This window comes from Molossus molossus, unplaced genomic scaffold, assembly GCF_014108415.1.
Source record: "Molossus molossus isolate mMolMol1 unplaced genomic scaffold, mMolMol1.p scaffold_m16_p_22, whole genome shotgun sequence".
NCBI lineage: Eukaryota > Metazoa > Chordata > Mammalia > Chiroptera > Molossidae > Molossus > Molossus molossus.
The window spans coordinates 30,260,639-30,281,590 of NW_023425358.1; the positions used below are offsets into that span (position 1 = coordinate 30,260,639).

The window sequence follows — 20,952 nt, forward strand, 5'->3', positions numbered from 1 at the left end:
ACCTATTTTAGGAGGAGCCAAATGTCAACTCCAACTCTTGAAGAAGAGCCTGCTAACAATCCTGCTACTTGGGATTTTGTGGATCCAACCCAAAGAGTCAGCTGTTCTTGCTCTAGGTAAGTAGAGAAAAGGCAGAACAGTCATCTGATGGAATGGTGGCACCTTTTGTTGCTGTCTGCTATCCTCTCAGACACCTTCTTTCTCGTTGTTTTGTTTTGCATCTTCCTCTTTCTGTAGAGAAGACAAGGATAGGTCTTTTCTTATATGCAGATGATATAGTTTTATTGTCAGGACTCAGAAAAGAGCTTTCTTAGACAACTGACCCTGATATCAGTTTGCTCCCACAGATTTCTTAGGGTAGCTGATTATTTGACAAGACAGTCTCTTGCCCTTTAAGTGAATTTATTTAACTATTCTTAATTTTAAAGTAGAGATAAATATTAAACAAGTTGGCTTGAGTTAATTGAATTTGGACAAATACACCTTCCATAGATAATTTGTTTTGTTTTGGGTGCTGGCGTTTTTTTGATGACTGATGCAGTTATTTGTAGCAATACCTGCCAAAAGCAAAGATTATTGCTCATTCATTTAGATATTTGAATAGGACCCCAAATTATTTTGTGTAGAAAATTTTTGCATTCCTCATGGGTATTTTCTTGAACCACTCTTTGTGTTGGTAAAGAATCTTATTGTCTTGGGTTTTCATTAGGGTTCTTAAATATCTTAAGCATATGACAGCCTTAATCATCCCCCCCCCCCCCACACACACATTTAAGCAGCCTATCTGAGGGCTGCTTAATTGACTGTTAGAACCTGAGCTATTGATTATTCACTTAATGAGCAACTCAGGGTAGCTTTGCTTCCAAAGTATGTATTTTCACATTTGGTAGTGCTCACTACTTATAAAAAATTTAGAGGAGATAAGTGTATTTAGAAGATGGTCATTCACGAATGGATAAAAAAGCTGTGGTACATATACACAATGGAGTACTATGCAGCGGTAAGAAAGAAAGATCTCTTATCCTTTGAGATGACATGGAGGGACCTGGAAAGTATTATCCTAAGTGAAAGAAGCCAAGCAGAAAAAGACAAATACCACATGATCTCACTTATATACGGAATATAATGAACATAACAGTCTGAGGAATACAGTAGACCCAGACACATGGAAGTAGGGCACAGACTGACATCCCTCAGAAGAGGGGATGGGGGGGGGTGGGGGGGTGGGAAGAGATAAACCACAGAACTTATATGCATGTATGCATGACCAATGGACATGGACAACTAAGCCGGGGACGGGGCGGAGGTGGGGTGGGGTGGGGGGTGCCAATGGGGTAAAAAGGTAAAATATCTGTAACAAAAAAATAAATAAAAATTCATATTAGAAGATGGTCATTCAGCCCTGACCGGTTTGGCTCAGCGGTTAGAGCAGTTTGGCCTGTGGACCAAAGGATTTCGGGTTTGATTCCGGTCAGTTCCTCGCTCACGGTTCCATCCCCGGCCTTGGTCAGTGTCATGCGGGAGGCAACCAATCGATGTGTCTCTCTCACACAGATGTTCCTCTCTCCCTTCCACTCTATCTGAAAATGAATGGAAAAATATCCTTATGTGAGAATTTTAAAAAGGAAAAGAAGGTGGCCATTCATTTTTCTAATTTAGATTGTGGTTCTTTTTTTTTTTCCTCTTCCCCAGTCCTCACTTGAGAATATTTTTCCATTGATTTTTAGATAGAGTAGAAGGGAGGGAGGGAGAGAAAGAGAGACATTGGTTGGTTGCGTCCTGCATGACCCGATCTGGACTAGGGATCGAACCTGCAACCGAGGCACATACCCTTGACCAGGAATCAAACCTGCGACTCTTTGGTTTGTGGGCCGATGCTGTAACTGCTGAGCCAAACCAGCCAGGGCTAGATTGGGGTTCTTAAAACATATTGTTGACCACTCACGAGTTAATTCTGTTTTCATGCCCAAACATTGCTGACCGCTCACGAGTTAACTCGTGTTTGCACTTGCATTAGCTATTTCAATTTTTGAAACTCAGGGTAATATAGGTTTATTGTATTTGCGACTCTTCATTGTATTTGCGACTCTTCTCCCTGAGGGTCGAAGTTCAAAAAACAGCACACTGTTCTATATTCTTGAAATAGCTAGGGAATGGATATCTGCTGGTTCAAATGAGTGCAGCTCAGAACCTAACACTTCTGGTCCTTCTAAAAGAGCTCCTTACATTGGTTCACCTTTTAGGCTTGCAGGGCAACTAAAAGACCACGTTTTAGAAAAAATAGTCACAGGTATGAAAAAATATCCAACTAGAATGTGTAAAGTGTGTGTTTCAAAAGGTGACTGCTATACAGTATACCACACACACAAAATTACTAAAATATATAATATGTATAAAATATGATATGTAGCAGATATGTACAAAGTTTCATTTAAATCCATTATGTATAAATAAAGTACACTGAAGTTTATTTAGATTGTTTCACTTTCACACGCAATTACGAAAAAAAGAGCCGGTGACATGAGATAATTTCTGTGTAAAATTGCAGGTCAACAATGTGTTTATGTGGCACAAATAATTGGCTTTGGGGAAGGGAGATGATCAGTATGCCCCCCCTGAGAATATATGCAGGTGTGTGTCTGTGTGTACTTACACAACAATTTTGACACCTTTCTGTCTTCCCTTTAAGTTGATTCCCTTTTATCAAGCTCTGTCTTGGTAGTCAGCTTTCTATTGAGAGATGCTATAAGTACAGCCTAATGAAACACATGATTGATTTTTCAAGGAGGTCTTTTTTTTAAAGAAGTTACTTCTCCTTAAGGGAGCTCTCTCAGGGAAGTTGTGGTATACCAGTTGAGTACTTGTTTTGCTTTTGTTTCTAGGCCATAGTAAATTGTGTGCCAAAAGGTATTTTCCTATTAACATTGGTTTCTAAACAGCTCATAGCCCAGCTTTAATTCACCTTTAGAAAGTATATAGGATGTAAATTTTAACTGTATTTAACTTTTTGTTCCTTCATCCTATTTTCTTGCTCTTTTCCTTACTCTAGATTTTTTTTTTCACTTTTAAAAAATAATCCTTTTATGGATTTGTGTTACATTTTTTTATTTGCTACCTTGAATTATTTTTTTTACCTGAAATATAAATAAACAAATAACACTTTTTTTTTGTCCTCTGGAGTTGTAGTTCTATTTCCTCACCAGTACCTCAAATACTTAAGGTTTTTCTTATAGTTATGCATTCCAGTCCATTGACTTCCAAATATTTACCTAACTTCTCACATGTACTCTAGTCTTGTATTTTTTGAGGTATCTTTAATATCCTTAATAGTGTTATGTCTGTTTTCTCCAAAATCAGCTACCCTATTGTGGTCATTTTTATTACAGTTTCCTTTTTTCAGTCTATAAACTTCATTGTATATTTATTTCTCTTTATTTTCTAGATCATTTTTATTACTGAATTGTATAATAACTTCCTTTGAAATGTCTGTTGTAATATCATTCTACTTTTCCTCATTCTTTTAGCCACCATGTATTTCAGCACTGTTTGGTCCTGCCTCTGGTTCCTTCTCACTACTGGATCACCCATATAGTTAGCCTTCTGTGGCTGATCGTCCTGTTGCCTGCTTCAGTGAGGTCCCTTTCTGTTCAGAAATTTGCAATACTTGTCTTTTACTTACTGGCATATTCCTAATTCTGACCATTTCACAGTGTAGCTGAGTCATTAAATACAATTGAAAAAAATTACTTTATAAGATTATGCACTTTGCAAAAAGCCTTTACTTTGAAGAGGCTACTGTAAGATATCTGTCAAAGAACTGATGTGGTTAAATACTTTCTGAGAAAAGACAAATCAAGAAGTTTTATGTAAAAGACTTTTAGAGCTTTGGTTTTAAAATAAACACCCTTAGAAGATATTGAGAAATTCCAAGATGAGACATTCATCTCTTATTGTGGTACTGTGCCCTGGGGACTCAAACCACAGTTTTTGCATAATTGACAATAGCTTTATGCTTAGACAACCTTCTTCAAAGTCAGAATTTTTGTTTTTTAGAGGAGCAAAGACTTTGCAAAGAGTGTTTTCAGATTATCTCCTGCAGGATTACCAGACCCATTATGGAATGGTCCACCCCTCACTCTGTTTAATGGCCTTATGGGGCAGGGTGGCCATCCTGCTGTCCCACTAAACCATCCCATTATGCCACACAAATCCGTTTTACTGCCCGCTAGGGCATCATTTAGCGCAATGCAGCAGTAATTTAATGCCACCCTAGTGGCCTCAGAGAGTTACTGGAGAGCTTACATTTTTCCCTGGGAGTGATTTATATATTGGGAGGAACTGGCTGACCTGCAATATAACTTGGTTGCACAGATTAAACCTTGGCATCATCTAGGGCTCTTACTGAGCAGTTTCTCACAGCCATCCTTGCCAAGAAGTGTGTTAGGGTGTGAGTAGATTTGCTGTTCCTGCCTCGATACTTCATATACATTTGGATATGTGTTCACTCACAACCTTTTTACTTCTGTCTCATTATTTAACCTGTGTCTGTAAGATCCAGAGTTGTCTTTTCTCTGTTTTTCTTAGATAATAGTAGCATATAAGGTTTCTAGTATGTTTAGGGTATTAAACGTTCTTAGGATTCACCTTCATTATCTTAGTTTCGCACTTTGGGGGAGAGTTGCAGTTATTTTATTCCTGATTTACAGCACTATAAGCCATTATAAACCATTCTGTATTGTAGTCAGTAAAGTGTTGTGACATAGAAATTAGAAACTTTTGGGGGGAGTGGGGTAAATGATTTTACAACTCTTGGCTTTAAGATGGAGTATGAATTTATCTGAGATTATCTGAGACCCTCACCAAATTAGAAAGATTTTGGGATTTTTTTCAAATCATTAATTTTGTAGGGGTTAGCACTGTATGAGTTTATGTTTCATAAGTCTTCTCTTATCTTCTTAACTTGTATGTGATTGATTTATTGCTTTTCATCAGGGTGTTTTGTAGCTTTTAGTCATTAAAAATATAATTAACACCTAGAGTCCTTTTTGATGTATTAGTGCATCTAATGAGTACTTAACAAGACATAACCTCATCAGAGGCATCTCTTTTGTAATGTTATAAGGATGCAGTTATTTTCATCTGTGTATTTGTTGACTTTGTTTTAATTCTCATTTCAGGCATAAACTTTTAAAACGTTGTGCCGTAGGACCCAATCGACCTCCCACAATATCTCAACCAGGGTTCAATGCAGGACCATCATCATCTTCATCTTTACCACCTCCTGCTTCTTCTAAGCACAAAACAACAGAAAGACAGGAAAAGGGAGACAAGTTGCAAAAGAGACCCTTGATACCATTTCACCATAGGCCCTCTGTGGCCGAAGAATTATGCATGGAACAGGATACACCAGGACAGAAGCTGGGGTTGGCAGGGATAGACTCCTCCTTAGAGGTGTCTAGCAGTAGGAAGTATGATAAGCAAATGGCCGTGCCTTCCAGAAACACAAGCAAGCAAATGAATCTGAATCCTATGGATTCACCTCATTCCCCTATTTCCCCTCTGCCGCCAACACTCAGCCCTCAGCCACGAGGTCAGGAAACGGAGAGTTTGGACCCACCATCTGTCCCTGTGAATCCAGCCCTCTATGGAAATGGGCTAGAACTCCAGCAGTTGTCTACTCTGGATGACAGAACTGTTCTCGTAGGCCAAAGATTGCCTCTGATGGCAGAGGTCAGCGAGACAGCCTTATATTGTGGGATTAGGCCCTCGAACCTGGAGTCATCAGATAAGTGGTGGCATAGTTTTTGTCTCCCACCCATTGATGATGTTGAGTTCCGGCCTCCAGAGCTCCAGGGTGAGAGGTGTGATGCCAAAATGGAGGTAAACTCAGAGAGCACTGCATTGCAAAGGTAAGGCAGCTTTCTGCACCACCCACCTACCTGATCACCCCCTTAAAGAAGGGCCGAAGCCATAGGCTCCATAAATCAGGGGCTTTCCTCCTCATGTCTTTCTGCTAAACATTCACATCCAAAATGAAAGGTTTTGCTTCATTGTTTTAGACTCTGCACTTGGAAAATGTTTAAAAGTCAAATGCATTGTCGTTTGTGAGGTTTAACACACATGTCATTATTTAAACATGCTGGCATAGAAAGGTCTCATTGTGGCATTTAGTACTCTAGTATTACTTTGTTTTGGACCAGCTGTTAATCAAAGAATATAGCTTTATGAGACTTTCCTTATTGCAGTCAGTACCTTTGTTTCTTGAAACTTTTTTTTTTAAATTCTCACCCGAGGATGTGTTTATATTGATTTTTAGAGAGAGAGTGACATCAGTGTGTGAGAGAGACATTGATCCGTTGCCTCCCATATGCTCTGACTGGGGATTGAACCTGGAATCTTGGTATGTGCCCTGACCGAGAATTGAACCCACCACCTTTTGTTGTACAGGCTGGTGCTCCAACTAACTGAGCCACCCAGCTAGGGCTCTTGACACTTTTAAGAAAGGGTTTGTATGTATTCAGTTATGTATCATGTGTCTAGTAATAATACTTAATATTTATAGTGCTTTTGAGCTGCCTTTTTTTCTTAACAATTGACACAGATTCTTAATCTTCACCACAACCATATTATTACCTTAATTTCACAGCTGAGAAAGAAACTAGTAAATGACACAGATGGAATTTGAACCTAGATAGTCTTGTCCTAAGCCCTTACGTGGAATCCATGGAATCAGAGACAAAAACATATTTCTGACAAAGGCTACTAAGTTTTATTTAATTGTGAATATAATCACTAAAAGAAATTCACTGTGTAAATTAATTTTAAGTTTAGATTAAGCTTTACAAAGGCTTTTAAGTTATAAATGCTTCTCTTTTTAAAACATCAGTCTTTTTACTTTATCTTGCCTAAATTGTCATTTATTTTCCCTTCTAGACTCTTAGCACAACCCAATAAACGGTTTAAAATCTGGCACGACAAGCAGCCCCAGATGCAGCCACTCCACTTCCTTGACCCATTGCCTCTATCACAACAACCTGGAGACAGTTTAGGAGAAGTCAATGACCCATATACCTTTGAGGACGGTGACATAAAATACATCTTTACAGCAAACAAGAAATGCAAACAAGGGACGGAAAAAGATTCCCTGAAAAAGAATAAGGTATCATTTAACATAGAGAGACTTCAACATGGTGTGGGTTTTTATCTATGTCAGTACAGCATGTGTGGGAGAACTTTTGAGGCAGAATGTTTGAGATAGTCTTGCCTGATTGCTCTGTCCCCATACTCATGCTCTTGGTACTATTGTATTGAACAGTGTATTGTTCCCTTTTATGTCATGGCTCACCTTTGTTGAAAAGTCAGCCGAACATAAATGAAGCCTCATATTTTTCAGGCTATAGCTTGTACAGCGCATGTTTCCTCTCATATGCTAATTCTTGTTGGCCTATGCTCCCTGCTTATTTCTTTTCATTATGATTCCAAAATACCCAAAATGTAAAGAAAAAATGTTGATAACAATATCTACTGTTTATTGAGCGCTTAACCATGATTACTATGCCAAGCGCTTTACCTATATCTCTCTGAATTAATATCAACACCACTCTCAGACTGTGTCAGTATTAATTTTACTGATTTCATTGTCACAAAAATGAGTACTGGGGGGTGTCTGCTGTCTTTTCCTTAAATTTTAAAACATTGTAAAATATTGGGCCATTTAAAGAGCCATTCTTGAGCATAGAGGAAATAAGACAATTAAAAGAGGCCAGTATAATTCAGGAGACTGCTTCTTAGATTCCTTTACAGAGATGTATCTAGACTAGAAAGCTTGAACCATAATTCAGCATCCAAAATTTATTAAAGGCAGCTTTTAACACCATGGCAGGTCTATAATTAAATGCCACCAGTACCATTTAGGCACAAAACCCTGATTGACTCAGAATACTCCATAGGATTGAGGGGAAAGTGTGGGAGTTTTTGATTCTGTTTAAATTCAGGGAAAAGGACATATATTTTATTACTTTTGGTTGCATAGACCATGGTTTATCATACTTGTGCTCATAACAAGTTCCATTCTACCCTCTAATTCTTTGTGTTCTCCCTCATATTCCACACTTTGGGTTGGTGTTCATGTGTTTTGTTTGGCTGAATTTATTATACAGTCAGAGGATGGATTTGGTACCAAGGATGTCACTACACCAGGTCATTCCACGCCGGTGCCTGATGGGAAAAATGCCATGTCTATTTTCAGTTCTGCTACTAAAACAGGTGTGTACAATGATTATTTGCCTCACTTGGATTGTTGCTAAAATAAAATGTGAGGGAGATGTTTCTCAATTTGAAATATATTCTTATTGTAGTAGCAATAATTTGATCTCATCTTTAATATATTTTTCATAGCTTGTTTTTCAGTTCTTTTCAAAACTGATAAACATATTAGGAAATAATTGTCTCTAAATTTAACTGAAAACATAGGGAAAAAAATTCACAGGCAGGTGTTGCTCATTGAGGTCCGTGTCCTCTCCTCCTCCTTCTCACTTAATGAAGATGCTTATTCTGTTCCTTTTGTCTACTTCCCCACAGATGTCCGGCAGGATAATGCTGCTGGCAGAGCTGGCTCCAGTAGCCTTACGCAGGTGACAGATTTGGCACCTTCCCTGCATGACTTAGACAACATCTTTGATAATTCTGATGACGATGAACTTGGGGTGAGTCTGCCATAGCTACACAAACAAATTTTCCCCAGTGGAAGGACTTATGTGGATGTCTTAGTATTTCTTCATAGTTTGGTCTGCTGAACTTGGGGGCTTTTAGTTAGGTTCTTGAATATTCTTCAGACATGTTTGTATGCTTTGAAAGGATTCTAAAAGTTATTACTGTTGTCTATAACATTCCTTGGGTTTTGCTTGTTGATGGTTTTTTTTATTAATGTTATTCCTGGTGTAAATACTAAAATATTTTACATTTATTTTTTAAAATCCTTTTAAATATTATAAGATCAATAGAAATGTATTATGTAATCTCTTTAGCTCTATATTTTGAGAGATATACAAGTATGATATATACTTTTTAAGATCATGGCATCATAGTAGGGAATTAGAATTTATGCACATAGAATTCAAATAATACAAGGCACCATGTGATTCAAGTGACAGATAAGAATTAAAATTCTTTGGAGAATGACTGACCTGAGTCAGGAAATTTTTGTCCTTGTCCTCCAGACCAGCTCTGTGCCTTTGGGCAAATAGAAGTGCCTGGTATTTCTGGGGCATCTAGCGATCAGTGAGATAGGCTCTCCCTTCAAGGAAATCAGTTGATTGGCCTATTTTTCTTTCATTTATGTATTTATCTTTTCTCCCATCCATTTATTTGACATATTTCTTAATCATTTGATGATTAGTTAGTTCCTTTGTGGCAGGTACTCGAGGTTACAAATATTATTAAATTACCATCCTTATACTTGAGACACCCACAGACTTCAGGAGAAACAACATGTAAATAAAGTTAAAATTATGCTTATGGCTATGAGGGGGAGTAATTAACCTGAATCTAAAGATGCTGGACATTCAAGTACAAAGTGACAAGTGAGCAGTGCTTAACTTGTGCATGGAAGGTTAAGTAGGGATCAGATTTCTAAAGCCCTTTCTCACTTTAAAATAAAATGTATCTGATTAACAGATATTACACATCATTAGTATTTTAAGTACTTAGAAGATTATGAGATCATAATGTCCTCGAAGAATGGATATGACTTGAAATGTGGAAAGACTGGGTTGGTGGGAGGTGGGAGAAGGCATTAGTTGAGCTTGGAATGAGCCTTGGTTACACAACAGGAATGAACTAACTGGGTTTTGGGGGATAATGAACAGACCGTTCCATTGGTCTGTTTTCTGAATGGTGGGTAAAGATTGATGGGGCTAGGCAGGTGTTTGGCCATGCTTAGTGCTGTGGACTTGAGTCTACCAGTAATGTATTCCTCTGAAGGCTGCTGAGAGTGGTACTGACCTAGTAGAAGTGAGTGCTGGTTTTCGTAGTCTGATACACAGAAGGCAGGAGTACATGAGAACCTGAATTCAGGCAGTGGCTGCTTGAAGGAAAAGGACATGGCAGGGTGGCAAACTCTGATAGAAGAAATGACACATTTCCTTTTTGTTGACCCAGGCATGGGAAATCCTTTTTGATCTTGACAATCTCCCTAAAGCCAAGAATTACCTGTGCTTGGTTTCAATGATCCTGAGGGTTAGGTTAGATGCTTGGCTGGTGATGATGGGGACAAAATATGAAAAGAAAAGGAATTAAAAAAGAAGTAGAAAGGGAGAAGTAAAAAAAGAAAAACAAACAAAAACAAACATTATTGGAATAGCCTGGTAACTGTTCACAGCCACCATCCCTGGTGATTGTGAGCCTTTGTGATTATTCTCTGTATAAATGATGAAAGACTGTTGGACTAAGTGAAGCAATGTTCGTTTTGTTTTTTGACTATATTCTTCGTAATGTCACTATACAAAGAGAGCTGGGCATTTTTGATCTACTATTTATTTCTCTGAAATGATTGTTTCTACTTTAATTTCCAACCTGGCATTTAATCAAGGCAACAGTTTACCTTAGAATCATTTTGCTAATTCACTTCACTAGTATCTGGAGTTGGGAGGCTGTTGTCCAAGTTTTCATTTCAAATGCCTTTGAATTTAATTTTACATTTCAGCTCTCTGACATTGAAAAAGTATACAATAAGTAAAAGACCTTCTGTTTGTGAGAATCTTTGTTTTATTTTTCTTTATCTTGCCACCAGTTTATTTGCAGTGTTAAAGATAATGCCTACTAAGAGGCAGTTTGTTTTAAACAACAAAGAAAAATCTTTTATTTTATATATTTCAATATTTTATAAGATAGGGATATATTTTTATGAAGATAAACAGTAACTGTGGAAATAGAAGCAGAAGATATATATTCATGAAAAATAAAAGAATAATAGTTTGAGAGGGCTTGAGGTCATCTCTTTTAGTTGCTTTCTTCCAAGCAGAAGGAAAACAAGACTGATAGCCAATTACTACTGATAGCCATTTTTATAAGTAATCAGGCACCACCCTGATGTTATTATTCTGTTCCTGAAACTACTCTAATGATCTGGGAGGGAAGATTTGCTTAAGGTGTGTAGGCTCTGCTATGATGGCACAAGAGGCCCTCACTAGATCAATGGAAAGACTCCATCACTCAGTTTCTCATATTTGATAAGCTTGTGACTGTCTCCTTTGTTTCACGGTCTGCTAATATTTCCAGATGTTCACCTGGTGAACACTTAATAAGGAAGCACCCTTTCTGTTCTTAGGATGTATCACCCATACGTCGTATATCAAAAATGCCTACGGTTGGGACTGAAGACCGACCTCTTGGGAAGGATGGAAGAGCTGCTGTTCCTTACCCACCAAGTAAGAAAAGGAAATTGAGTTTCGGCTTACTACTCATAACTTGCGTGTAATGTTCTCATACTCAGTGGTGCCTTATTTGAGATCCCCTCCCTTTTTTATTTCTGTCTAACAAAATACTAACTATGAATTACACTTGTATAAGTTGGCATTCCTAAGATGGCAGGCAGCTAAGAGTCCATCTTAATTTGAATTCCTTTGCCCTTTGTTTTCAAATTAAGAATTAGCTTTTATGGTTTAAAATGTGGAAAAATATCTTCTAGGTTTGTTTTTCAAGTAGCCCTTTCCTAGTAGGATAAATGCTAATGTTGCACAGTGACTTTCAGAGCCATATTGCACTGTAAGAGCTTGTGCAGAATGTTTCAGTTGTCATAAATTTAATTCACACAAGGATAATGAGTACTGTTTTATTTTCTGTGGCTCTTTTTCCGATTTATACTGAAGTTTTGTGTTTCCTTTTGAGATCAACTAGCTTTTATTATGTATGCTGACAAGAAGAGAAACTTTCTTTTTTCTAGTTATTCTTTGCCCTAAGAAACCACATTATTCTTCAAGAGAAAAGAAAGTCAGGGTAGCTTGTGTGGATACTCTGAAGCAGAAACATAATTCCATTGCAAATCATTCTTTAATACCTTCTCATTAACTTCAGCTGGTAATGAGAACAAATTGAGGGGAAAAACCACCATGTCATAGGGATGAGTCAAAAAGTTTTATGAACCTATAAATGTAGAGCTGATTTACTCAAATGTAGAAGTGTGTAGTATACAGAGATTGGATTTTGACAGCTTTAGTGGATCCATAGCTTTTTAAAATATGCAAAGCTTTCTCAAGCATGACATGTATGAAAATGAATAATGATAGCCAGCCAGTTGCTGTAGTTTTTTAATTAAACATTTTTCTTTTTTTATTACTCTGCACTGCAGAATTTCACAAACATGGAATGCACAGATTAAAAGAACCAGTGCTAAAGCAGATACATATGGAATGGGTCAGATGAGTGAATTTCCCTTGTATTGAACCAGTTAATCCTCTACCTTTTTGGCATTAAGTGATATGTAGTGGTGTTACATGTTAACATGACTAATAACTCGTCCAAGATTATTCATTCACAAACCATCCTGCTGGTTAAGTGTCATTGCCCAGTGAAGTATATGGTGTACTCTCTTCTTTTCCTCATTTCTATTCAAAATGGAATTGTTTTAAAAGGAAAGTTACTCAATATTTTATGATAAAGTACAGTTTACAAAAATTAATGAATTTGAAATGTAGCAAAAATATTATTAATATCAGGAAAATCCAGCTGTATGACTCAAGAGGATTGTTTTAATGTGTACAAAGTATGTGTGTGTGGACACACACAGTATTTCCTCCCAAGACATGACAATGAAAAGAGCATGGCAAGAAGTTCTCATCTCTACAGTGGCTCTGTTGTACATTGAGGTGGAAAGACAGACATAAAATTTAATGTCTAGAACAACACCATCCAATGGAAATACAGGCTGAACCACAGATGAGATCCACATAATTAATTTTAAATTTTCTAGTAGTTACAGTAAAAAAAAAGCACGTGAAATTAATTTTAATAATATATGTTAAATATAGACAGTATCCAAAGTATTGCCATTTTTATAAGTAATCAGTATAAAAGATACTGAGATTTTTTTTTTTGGTACTAATTCTTTGGAAGCTGGTGTCTATTTTATACACTCAAGCACATCTCAGTTTGGACAAGCCCCATTCTGAGTGTTCCGTAGCCACATGGGCTAGTGGATCCTGTGTTGGAAGGTATAGGTCCATAATTATTCATTTGTGATTGTAATAATGAAGAAAGCAACACACAGTAACAATCAAGTTAAGTACCCGAGGCCAAGAAAGGTTAATTATTCAGATTATATAATTGTTTAACTAGGAAATGTAGTAAAGATTATTGAATCCAGAGGTTCTCACCTTTTTTCTGCCTCCATATGGTGGAGGCTTTCCCCTCCCCCCAAAAACAAAGGAATGAAGGAAAGGCTGGTGAGAATCACACATCTAATCAAGCCTTCCTTTTTTAGATGAAAGAGCTGAGGTCCCAAGAGAGGAAGTGACCTGAGTATACCAGTGCTGTGCTGAGAGCACTTGGATTGTGGAACGCAGCCCACTGCTGCTGCTTTAGACAGCTGTGTCTTAGACTCTAGCCCAGGGAAAGCGTGGTGGAGTTCTGTTGTACTTCTGATTCAGAGCTAAAAGTCACATCTTAATTTATTCACTGTCTACTATTTGCCTGTTTAAATGTTGAGGTTGCTAGAAAGATATCAGATGCCATTCCAAATCAAACTTGTGGCTCCAGATTTGTAAATGAATTTGTTGTACAGGGCACCCCCTAGTGGCCAAATTTCACAATCACAACTTGCTTTTCATTACAAATATATTCCTCTCTATTTGAAGAATCAGTGCCTTAATGAATCACTGTTAATGATGATGGTTAAGTTCAGGTATATTAAAATGATTTTTTTAAAAGTGTTGAGAATCACTCTTGTATTTCTTGAAAGAGACTTTTTAAAAAGTTAATTCTCAGTAAACTTTCTAGGTAGGTTTGTTAATCTTAACTATGAAGTTTCATTTTAATGTCAATTTGGAGAGAGACTGTTGAACTGTTTTCTCAAAGAGCAGTGAGTGTTGTGTATTTGTCAAACCAGCTGAGTGATCCTACTACATACAAACCATTATAACTTAAGCAACTTTTATTTTCTATAACAAATGCCTGTTCAATTTTTCTATGTGGAATTTGCTGTATAACAATTATGTAATTCTGCCCTGGCCGGTTGGGCTCAGCGGTTAGAGCGTCGGCCTGCGGTCCTTAGAGACCCGGGTTCGGTTCCCGCTAAGGGCGCGTACCTCGGTTGCAGTTTGTCCCCGGCCCTGGTCGGTTGTGCGGGTGGCAGCCACTCGATGTGTCCCTTCACATCGATGTTTCTCTCTCTCTCTCTCTCTCTCTTCCTCTCTCTCCCTCCCACTCTACCTGAACAAAAAATGGAAAAATGTCCTCGGTGAGGATAAAAAAAAAAAGAACAATTATGTAATTCTGAACTATTTCATACAATACTTATACTAGGGATAGAACTTTAAATAAAGTGGTTACTTCATCTAGTTGTTTCCAGCTTCTTAGACTTCTCAGGGAATCAATTGTTGGAAGAAAAAGTATGTAGACTTTTTTCACTTAATAAACATGAGGCAAAATCATAAAGTGTCAAGAGGATAGTGATAAAGTTCCAGAAAAGGATAACTTACTTTTTTTTGTTGTTGTTAATCCTCACTGGAGGATATCTTTCCATTGATTTTTTTAGATAAAGTGTAAGAGAGGGAGAGAGAAACATTGATGTAAGAAAGACACATTAAATGATTGCCTCCCACACAACCCCAACCAGGGCTGGGGATCAAACCTGCAACCCAGGTACTTGCCCTTAACTGAGAATTGAACCCGGACCCTTTGGTCTTTGGGCTGACGTTCTAACGGTTGAGTCAAAGTGGCCAGGGCCAGTAAAGGATAACTTTCTGTGATGGCCTTCGTAGAGACTTCCATTATTAATATTCTCTTGTGTAGCTGATCTGACCATTCAGTTAGCATTATTTCTGATGCCAAATAGGGTTCCTGGTTATAAACTGAGATTTGTTTATCAGCCCTGCTTGTTAAAAGAAATGGTTTGGTCTTTTTTTCTTTTCTTTGTTTTTAGCAGTTGCAGACCTGCAAAGGATGTTTCCCACCCCTCCTTCTTTGGAGCAGCACCCTGCATTTTCTCCTGTGATGAATTATAAAGACGGAATCAGTTCAGAGACAGTGTCAGCATTAGGCATGATGGAGAGTCCTATGGTTAGTATGGTTTCAACACAGCTCACTGAATTCAAAATGGAAGTGGAAGACGGCTTAGGGAGTCCCAAACCAGAGGAAATAAAGGTAATTGCCAGTGTATTCATTGTATCAAGGCAGAATGTTTTCAAGCAGATTTGCTGCATCTTCATTAGAAGAATACTATCTTTATGCCACATATACATACATTTCTAACAGTTCTCAGAATTGGATCATGAAGTACCTTGCTCGGTATATTAATTACAGTGTTTTTTGATTAATTTAAAATTTTGGCATTAGCATTTTCTACTGGTCAGATGAGAGAAATATTGAGCCACAATTATTTTTGTCACTACTATGCTGTGTCCTAAGTCGTTTACCAGCATTATCACCGACCTCACTTTGTCGTCACAGGACTTCTCATATGTGCACAAAGTCCCAACTTTTCAACCTTTTGTGGGATCCTCCATGTTTGCTCCACTGAAGATGTTGCCGAGCCAATGCCTGCTACCTCTGAAGATACCGGATGCCTGTCTGTTTCGGCCTTCATGGGCAATCCCTCCGAAAATTGAACAACTGCCCATGCCACCTGCAGCCACTTTCATTAGAGATGGCTACAAGTATGTGCCATGTTTAGTGTGGGTTTTATCTGAACCAAATATTTATTAAAAATGATGACTGTAGCATATTATTTAAAATTTTATTGGCCATTCATATTTTTGTGCACACTATTTTGTATTGAAATGTGCATTATTTTTTAGACCAAATTTTATGTACATCGAAAAGTTAAGGTTATTTGTGTAGAGAATAATGGTGTTCATGCTCATTCAATGTCAGATCACTACTGACCACAGAATCAAGCACTAGATTGGGTTGGTAATATTTTGGGGATGGTAGTGGTGAGTACTTTGTTTTACATAAATTGATGATTTTTAAATGTGTTTACATAAAGCCCTTTAAATGGAATTACTAACAAAGACAATATATCTGTCACTAACCCCATATCATATAAGAAAGCAACAACAGAATGGTGATGTAGTATGGAAAAGGAAAAGTAGGTGTTGATCATAGTTTGGGTTTGTCTTATACTGTCCAGGAAATAGTATTTAAATCAACAATGTAGAATCAGTTTTCTATATGATTAATACTTTCTTTATAAAATAATTCAAATGCTGTAAAATAAAAGTCCACAAACTCAAATTTCTATCGGGACCAGGTAAGCAATATGGGGATGAAATGGATTAGGTAAAGCAAAAGACTTGGCACTGTTGACGCTCAGTATCTCTGTGAGGATTGTGAGGGACAGGAGGCACCAGTAGGGTCTGTGATGAACTGTTGATACTACATCCCATTTAAAGGAACATTTACTATTTAATTACAGTGCATGAATGTGGGAGACTGGAGATCTTAATTTTTATATAAATTTCCTTTTAAATATATGTTGACAGTTAATTCAAAGTTTGTTGACAGTTAATTCACAATGGCATTTTAAGAGCCAGTAAGACAAATTATAGTCCAGATCTAGTCAGTGGGGTACTTATTCGTGACCTTTCATAAAACCATCTTGATGATACCAACTTTAATGTCATAAACCGGCTTTGTGCTTATGTATGTAAAATCAGTATTGGAATGAAAAACCACAACAGAGAAGTAGTTTAAAAGAACGCTAGTCCTGGGAAGATAGAACTATAGTACCATAGGATCCTCAGAGGACCCTGATTATTTTGTTTATTCTCTATGTATGACTTTAAATGACCATTTTACCCACGTCTTCCCTTCTTTAAAATGGGATCATCCTGCCCTACTTCTCACACAGATTTTTGAAAGGCCCAACAGCTAATGGTTGTCAGAGTGCTGTGGAAATAACAACTCACCAGCATTGTGCAGGCACATACTCAAAAGCACTCTGGGTGTGAGCCCCTAGCTTGTTTTCTGGGGCTGTGTTCCAGTTTTGCTCTAGCTTGTTTACTCCTCGACTGGCACAGCATGGCCGGTGCGGCCAGCTCACAAGGGTTAGCATGTAAACAGTGCAGCCGCTGCAGAAACCCACTTGACACTTGAATCTCTTACATAGGCTCCTCAAAAAAAGTGACCACAGCTCTGTGCTGTATGATAGTTTTAAATAATAAATAATTTAGATCCCTATTTAGATCTCTTAAATCCATCATTTGCCATCCAAAGATTCTTGGTATTCTAAACTGGCACTATTCATAGAACTTTCTGTGATGAAGAAAGTGTTGTGTGTCTGTCCTTCTAATATGGCATCTACTATTCTCATGCTGTAGCTGTGTTCCACTTGTAATGTAGATGTTTGAGATCAAGACTGAATTTTTTTGTTTTAAGTTAATTTAAATTAGCACATGGCACTAGTGCCTACCTTGTTGGACAGCACAGTTCTGAACTGTATGAGATCCTCCTGCCATGGTCTCCATCACACCAACACTCTGGATATCACCCCCCCCCCCCCCACACACACACACACACTTGCCACACTCAGCACACCAGCACTAGTTTGCATGATGCCTGTCACACTTGCTGTGAACTAACTTTCTTTCTCTTTCACTATTGAATATTCAGCATCTAGCATAGGGTTAGTATTCAATTCATTTCTATTGACTGGGAGAAATCAGGTTACTATACAGGATAAAACTACCTAGGGAGCAATTTAATTATTTAGGTTTTCATTTCGTAGTCATAGTTCTTTTTTGATCTGAACTGCATACATAATACTTTTAGGGTTTTGTTGAACATGAAAATTTGAAAGGAGTCCAATTAGAGTAAAGATCATTATTACACACATTATTTTGGTCTCTGAGATAGCAGTGATTACTAATCAAGGTTTCTGGGTCATTTTTCATTTGTGCTCAAAGATACCAGTGAGCCTCTGATTTAAAATTTCTTTACGGTGCCTGATTTGGATTTTCAGGCTGGTTGTTTAGGCTTAGCTAATTAAAAATTACAAGATAATTATTTGAAGAGCCATTACTTTATGACATTCTTCTTTCAAATTGTAAGTGAATGAATGTGTAGTTTATTGGAGGAACATTAGTTAAGCACATTATTAATAGATTTCAAAAGAATAATAAACACTTTAAAATCTGTGATCTTTTGATGTTTTCTAATTGGAAAGAATTGTTTCATATGCTGTTTACATGTATCTTTATACATCAAGAAAATTTTCTGCAGTAATAAAATGGCAGAATGTTGCAGATACTGTTTTGTTTTCTATGTGGCTATTCTATGCTGCTTATGAGAAAATAGATAGCACAATGTGATCAAGTTTCTGGGAACTAAAAATAATTGTGCTATAGGTAATGCGTAGTATATTGAAATTAGTAAGTGAACTAGAATTGCCTTCTACCCCACAGAAACCTTACAAGTTTGGGAATTATAATACAATATGTGTAATTCTGTGCAACCACCTAATTAATACTAAGGCCTCTTAGCAGCATATGTAATATTTTTATTAACTGTAGTGTAGTAACTGGCCAGTGGGTTTCCTAAAATAGAATTCCCTCATGGTCACACATTACTATTAAAATGCAAGCCTAGATAGGAATGCATTTTGAAAGTTAGAAAAATGTTAAATTTTCATGTGCATTTGATTATAACTACTTTAGAATCATATATAGATTATAGCCTCAGAGAACAACTATGCCAGCAGACTTTCAGTTTCAAAAAATGACAAAAATGTAATTGCAAATTAGATGGAAATTTCATCCTATGGTCTTCTTGTTAATTTAGCACCTGAACTTGTGTGTTAACGTTCTATTTAGTAGTTACGGTTTTTCAGAATTACACTGACCAAACCCAGCATCATGTTTTCTGTAAAAATACTAAAAGTTTTCTTAAAAGTTTAGATGAGGATTGCTTAAATATGGAATGGGTAGAAGGAAAGTGCCATATTGATTTTTTTCCCTTCATTTCTTGCTTTCTGCTTTCCCACATAGTGCAGTGATTCTTTCAATTTTTTTTTTTTTTAAGAGAAAATTAAGTATACCAAGACATAGCACACGTACATGTTAAGAAATGCACAGACCAGGTCCAGGCAACAGTTGTGTGTGCCAGCAGCTGTGGCATGCCTTTGATTCTCACTTGGCTCTGTGTTGCAGTAATGTGCCTAGTGTTGGGAGCCTAGCAGACCCAGATTATCTGAACACACCACAGATGAACACACCAGTGACGTTGAACAGCGCTGCCCCAGCCAGCAACAGTGGAGCAGGAGTTCTGCCATCGCCAGCAACCCCTCGCTTCTCTGTCCCCACGCCACGAACGCCCAGGACCCCAAGAACTCCCAGAGGTGGGGGCACTGCCAGTGGTCAAGGATCTGTTAAATATGATAGCACCGATCAGGGGTCACCAGCCTCTACCCCCTCTACCACACGGCCCCTTAACTCTGTGGAGCCTGCCACCATGCAGCCAATTCCTGAAGCCCACAGTCTCTACGTTACCCTGATTCTTTCTGATTCTGTGATGAATATCTTTAAAGACAGGAACTTTGACAGCTGTTGCATCTGTGCCTGCAACATGAACATCAAAGGGGCGGATGTTGGGCTTTACATCCCCGATTCCTCCAACGAGGACCAGTACCGCTGCACCTGTGGGTTTAGTGCGATTATGAATCGCAAACTTGGCTACAATTCGGGACTCTTCCTGGAAGATGAGTTGGATATATTTGGGAAGAATTCGGATATCGGTCAGGCTGCAGAGAGGCGCTTAATGATGTGTCAGACCAACTTTCTTCCTCAGATAGAGGCAGCCAGAAAACCCCAGGAGCCACCTATAAGCCTTCTCCTCCTCCTCCAGAACCAACACACACAACCTTTTGCTTCATTGAGTTTCCTGGACTACATTTCCTCTAACAGTCGCCAAGCGCTTCCTTGCATAAGCTGGAGCTACGACCGGGTGCAAGCAGATAATAACGATTACTGGACAGAATGCTTTAATGCCCTGGAGCAGGGTCGGCAGTATGTGGATAATCCCACGGGTGGAAAAGTGGATGAAGCGCTGGTGAGAAGTGCCACTGTGCACTCCTGGCCTCATAGCAACGGTAGGTGTCCCAGAATACAAATGAACTTTGAAGATTATCTTGGTGTAATGATCACTTACACACTTTATTTTATTCTCTGACAGGATTTTGAATTTCATTTCTTTTTTGTTAATCATTACCTGAGGATATTTTTTTTCTATTGATTTTTAGACCAAGTGGAAGGGGGGGAGTAGAGAGAGAAACATCAGTTGGTTAATTGTTTGCCTCCCTAACGACCCCAACCAGGGCAGGTGATCGAACCTGTGTCCCAGGTATGTGTCCTTGACTGAGAATCTAACCACTGACCCACACCAGCCAGGGCTAAATTTCATTTCTTTTGTTGTTGTTGTTAATTCTCACTAGGGAATATTTTCCCATTGATTTTTATATAGAGTGGAAGGGAGGGAGCAGGGGAGGGAGAGATACATCAGTTGGTTGCCTCCTGCCTAACCCTGACCAGGGCCGGGGATCAAACCTGTAACCCATGACCCTTTGGTTCTCAGGCTGAAGCTTGAACAGCTGAGCCAAACCGGCCAGGGCAATTTCTTAAAAAATAAGACAGTTAAAGTGAGAGCTATGTTGATATCATCCTAAAATTAATAACTGCAGGAATGTTTTATATTGAAACACCTTTGGAGAGGGATAATTATTTTTTGAAAATTTCCTCTTGTATT

At 38.0% G+C, this 20,952-nt stretch overlaps 1 protein-coding gene across 8 annotated transcripts in view; it reads left to right on the plus strand.

The window, feature by feature from the left end:
• Positions 1-20,952, plus strand: part of MED13L (mediator complex subunit 13L) — a 284,126-nt gene that overhangs the window by 233,463 nt on the left and 29,711 nt on the right. For 7 of the 8 annotated variants that reach the window (XM_036276858.1, XM_036276860.1, XM_036276863.1 and 4 more), the window contains 9 exons: positions 12-116; positions 5,178-5,909; positions 6,934-7,159; positions 8,160-8,265; positions 8,581-8,705; positions 11,327-11,426; positions 15,137-15,357; positions 15,664-15,869; positions 19,362-20,299. In XM_036276858.1, coding sequence (XP_036132751.1) covers positions 12-116; positions 5,178-5,909; positions 6,934-7,159; positions 8,160-8,265; positions 8,581-8,705; positions 11,327-11,426; positions 15,137-15,357; positions 15,664-15,869; positions 19,362-20,299 — 2,759 coding nt within the window. The remainder of the gene's footprint in view (positions 1-11; positions 117-5,177; positions 5,910-6,933; positions 7,160-8,159; positions 8,266-8,580; positions 8,706-11,326; positions 11,427-15,136; positions 15,358-15,663; positions 15,870-19,361; positions 20,300-20,952) is intronic. The other variant, XM_036276859.1, reaches the window with a different exon arrangement.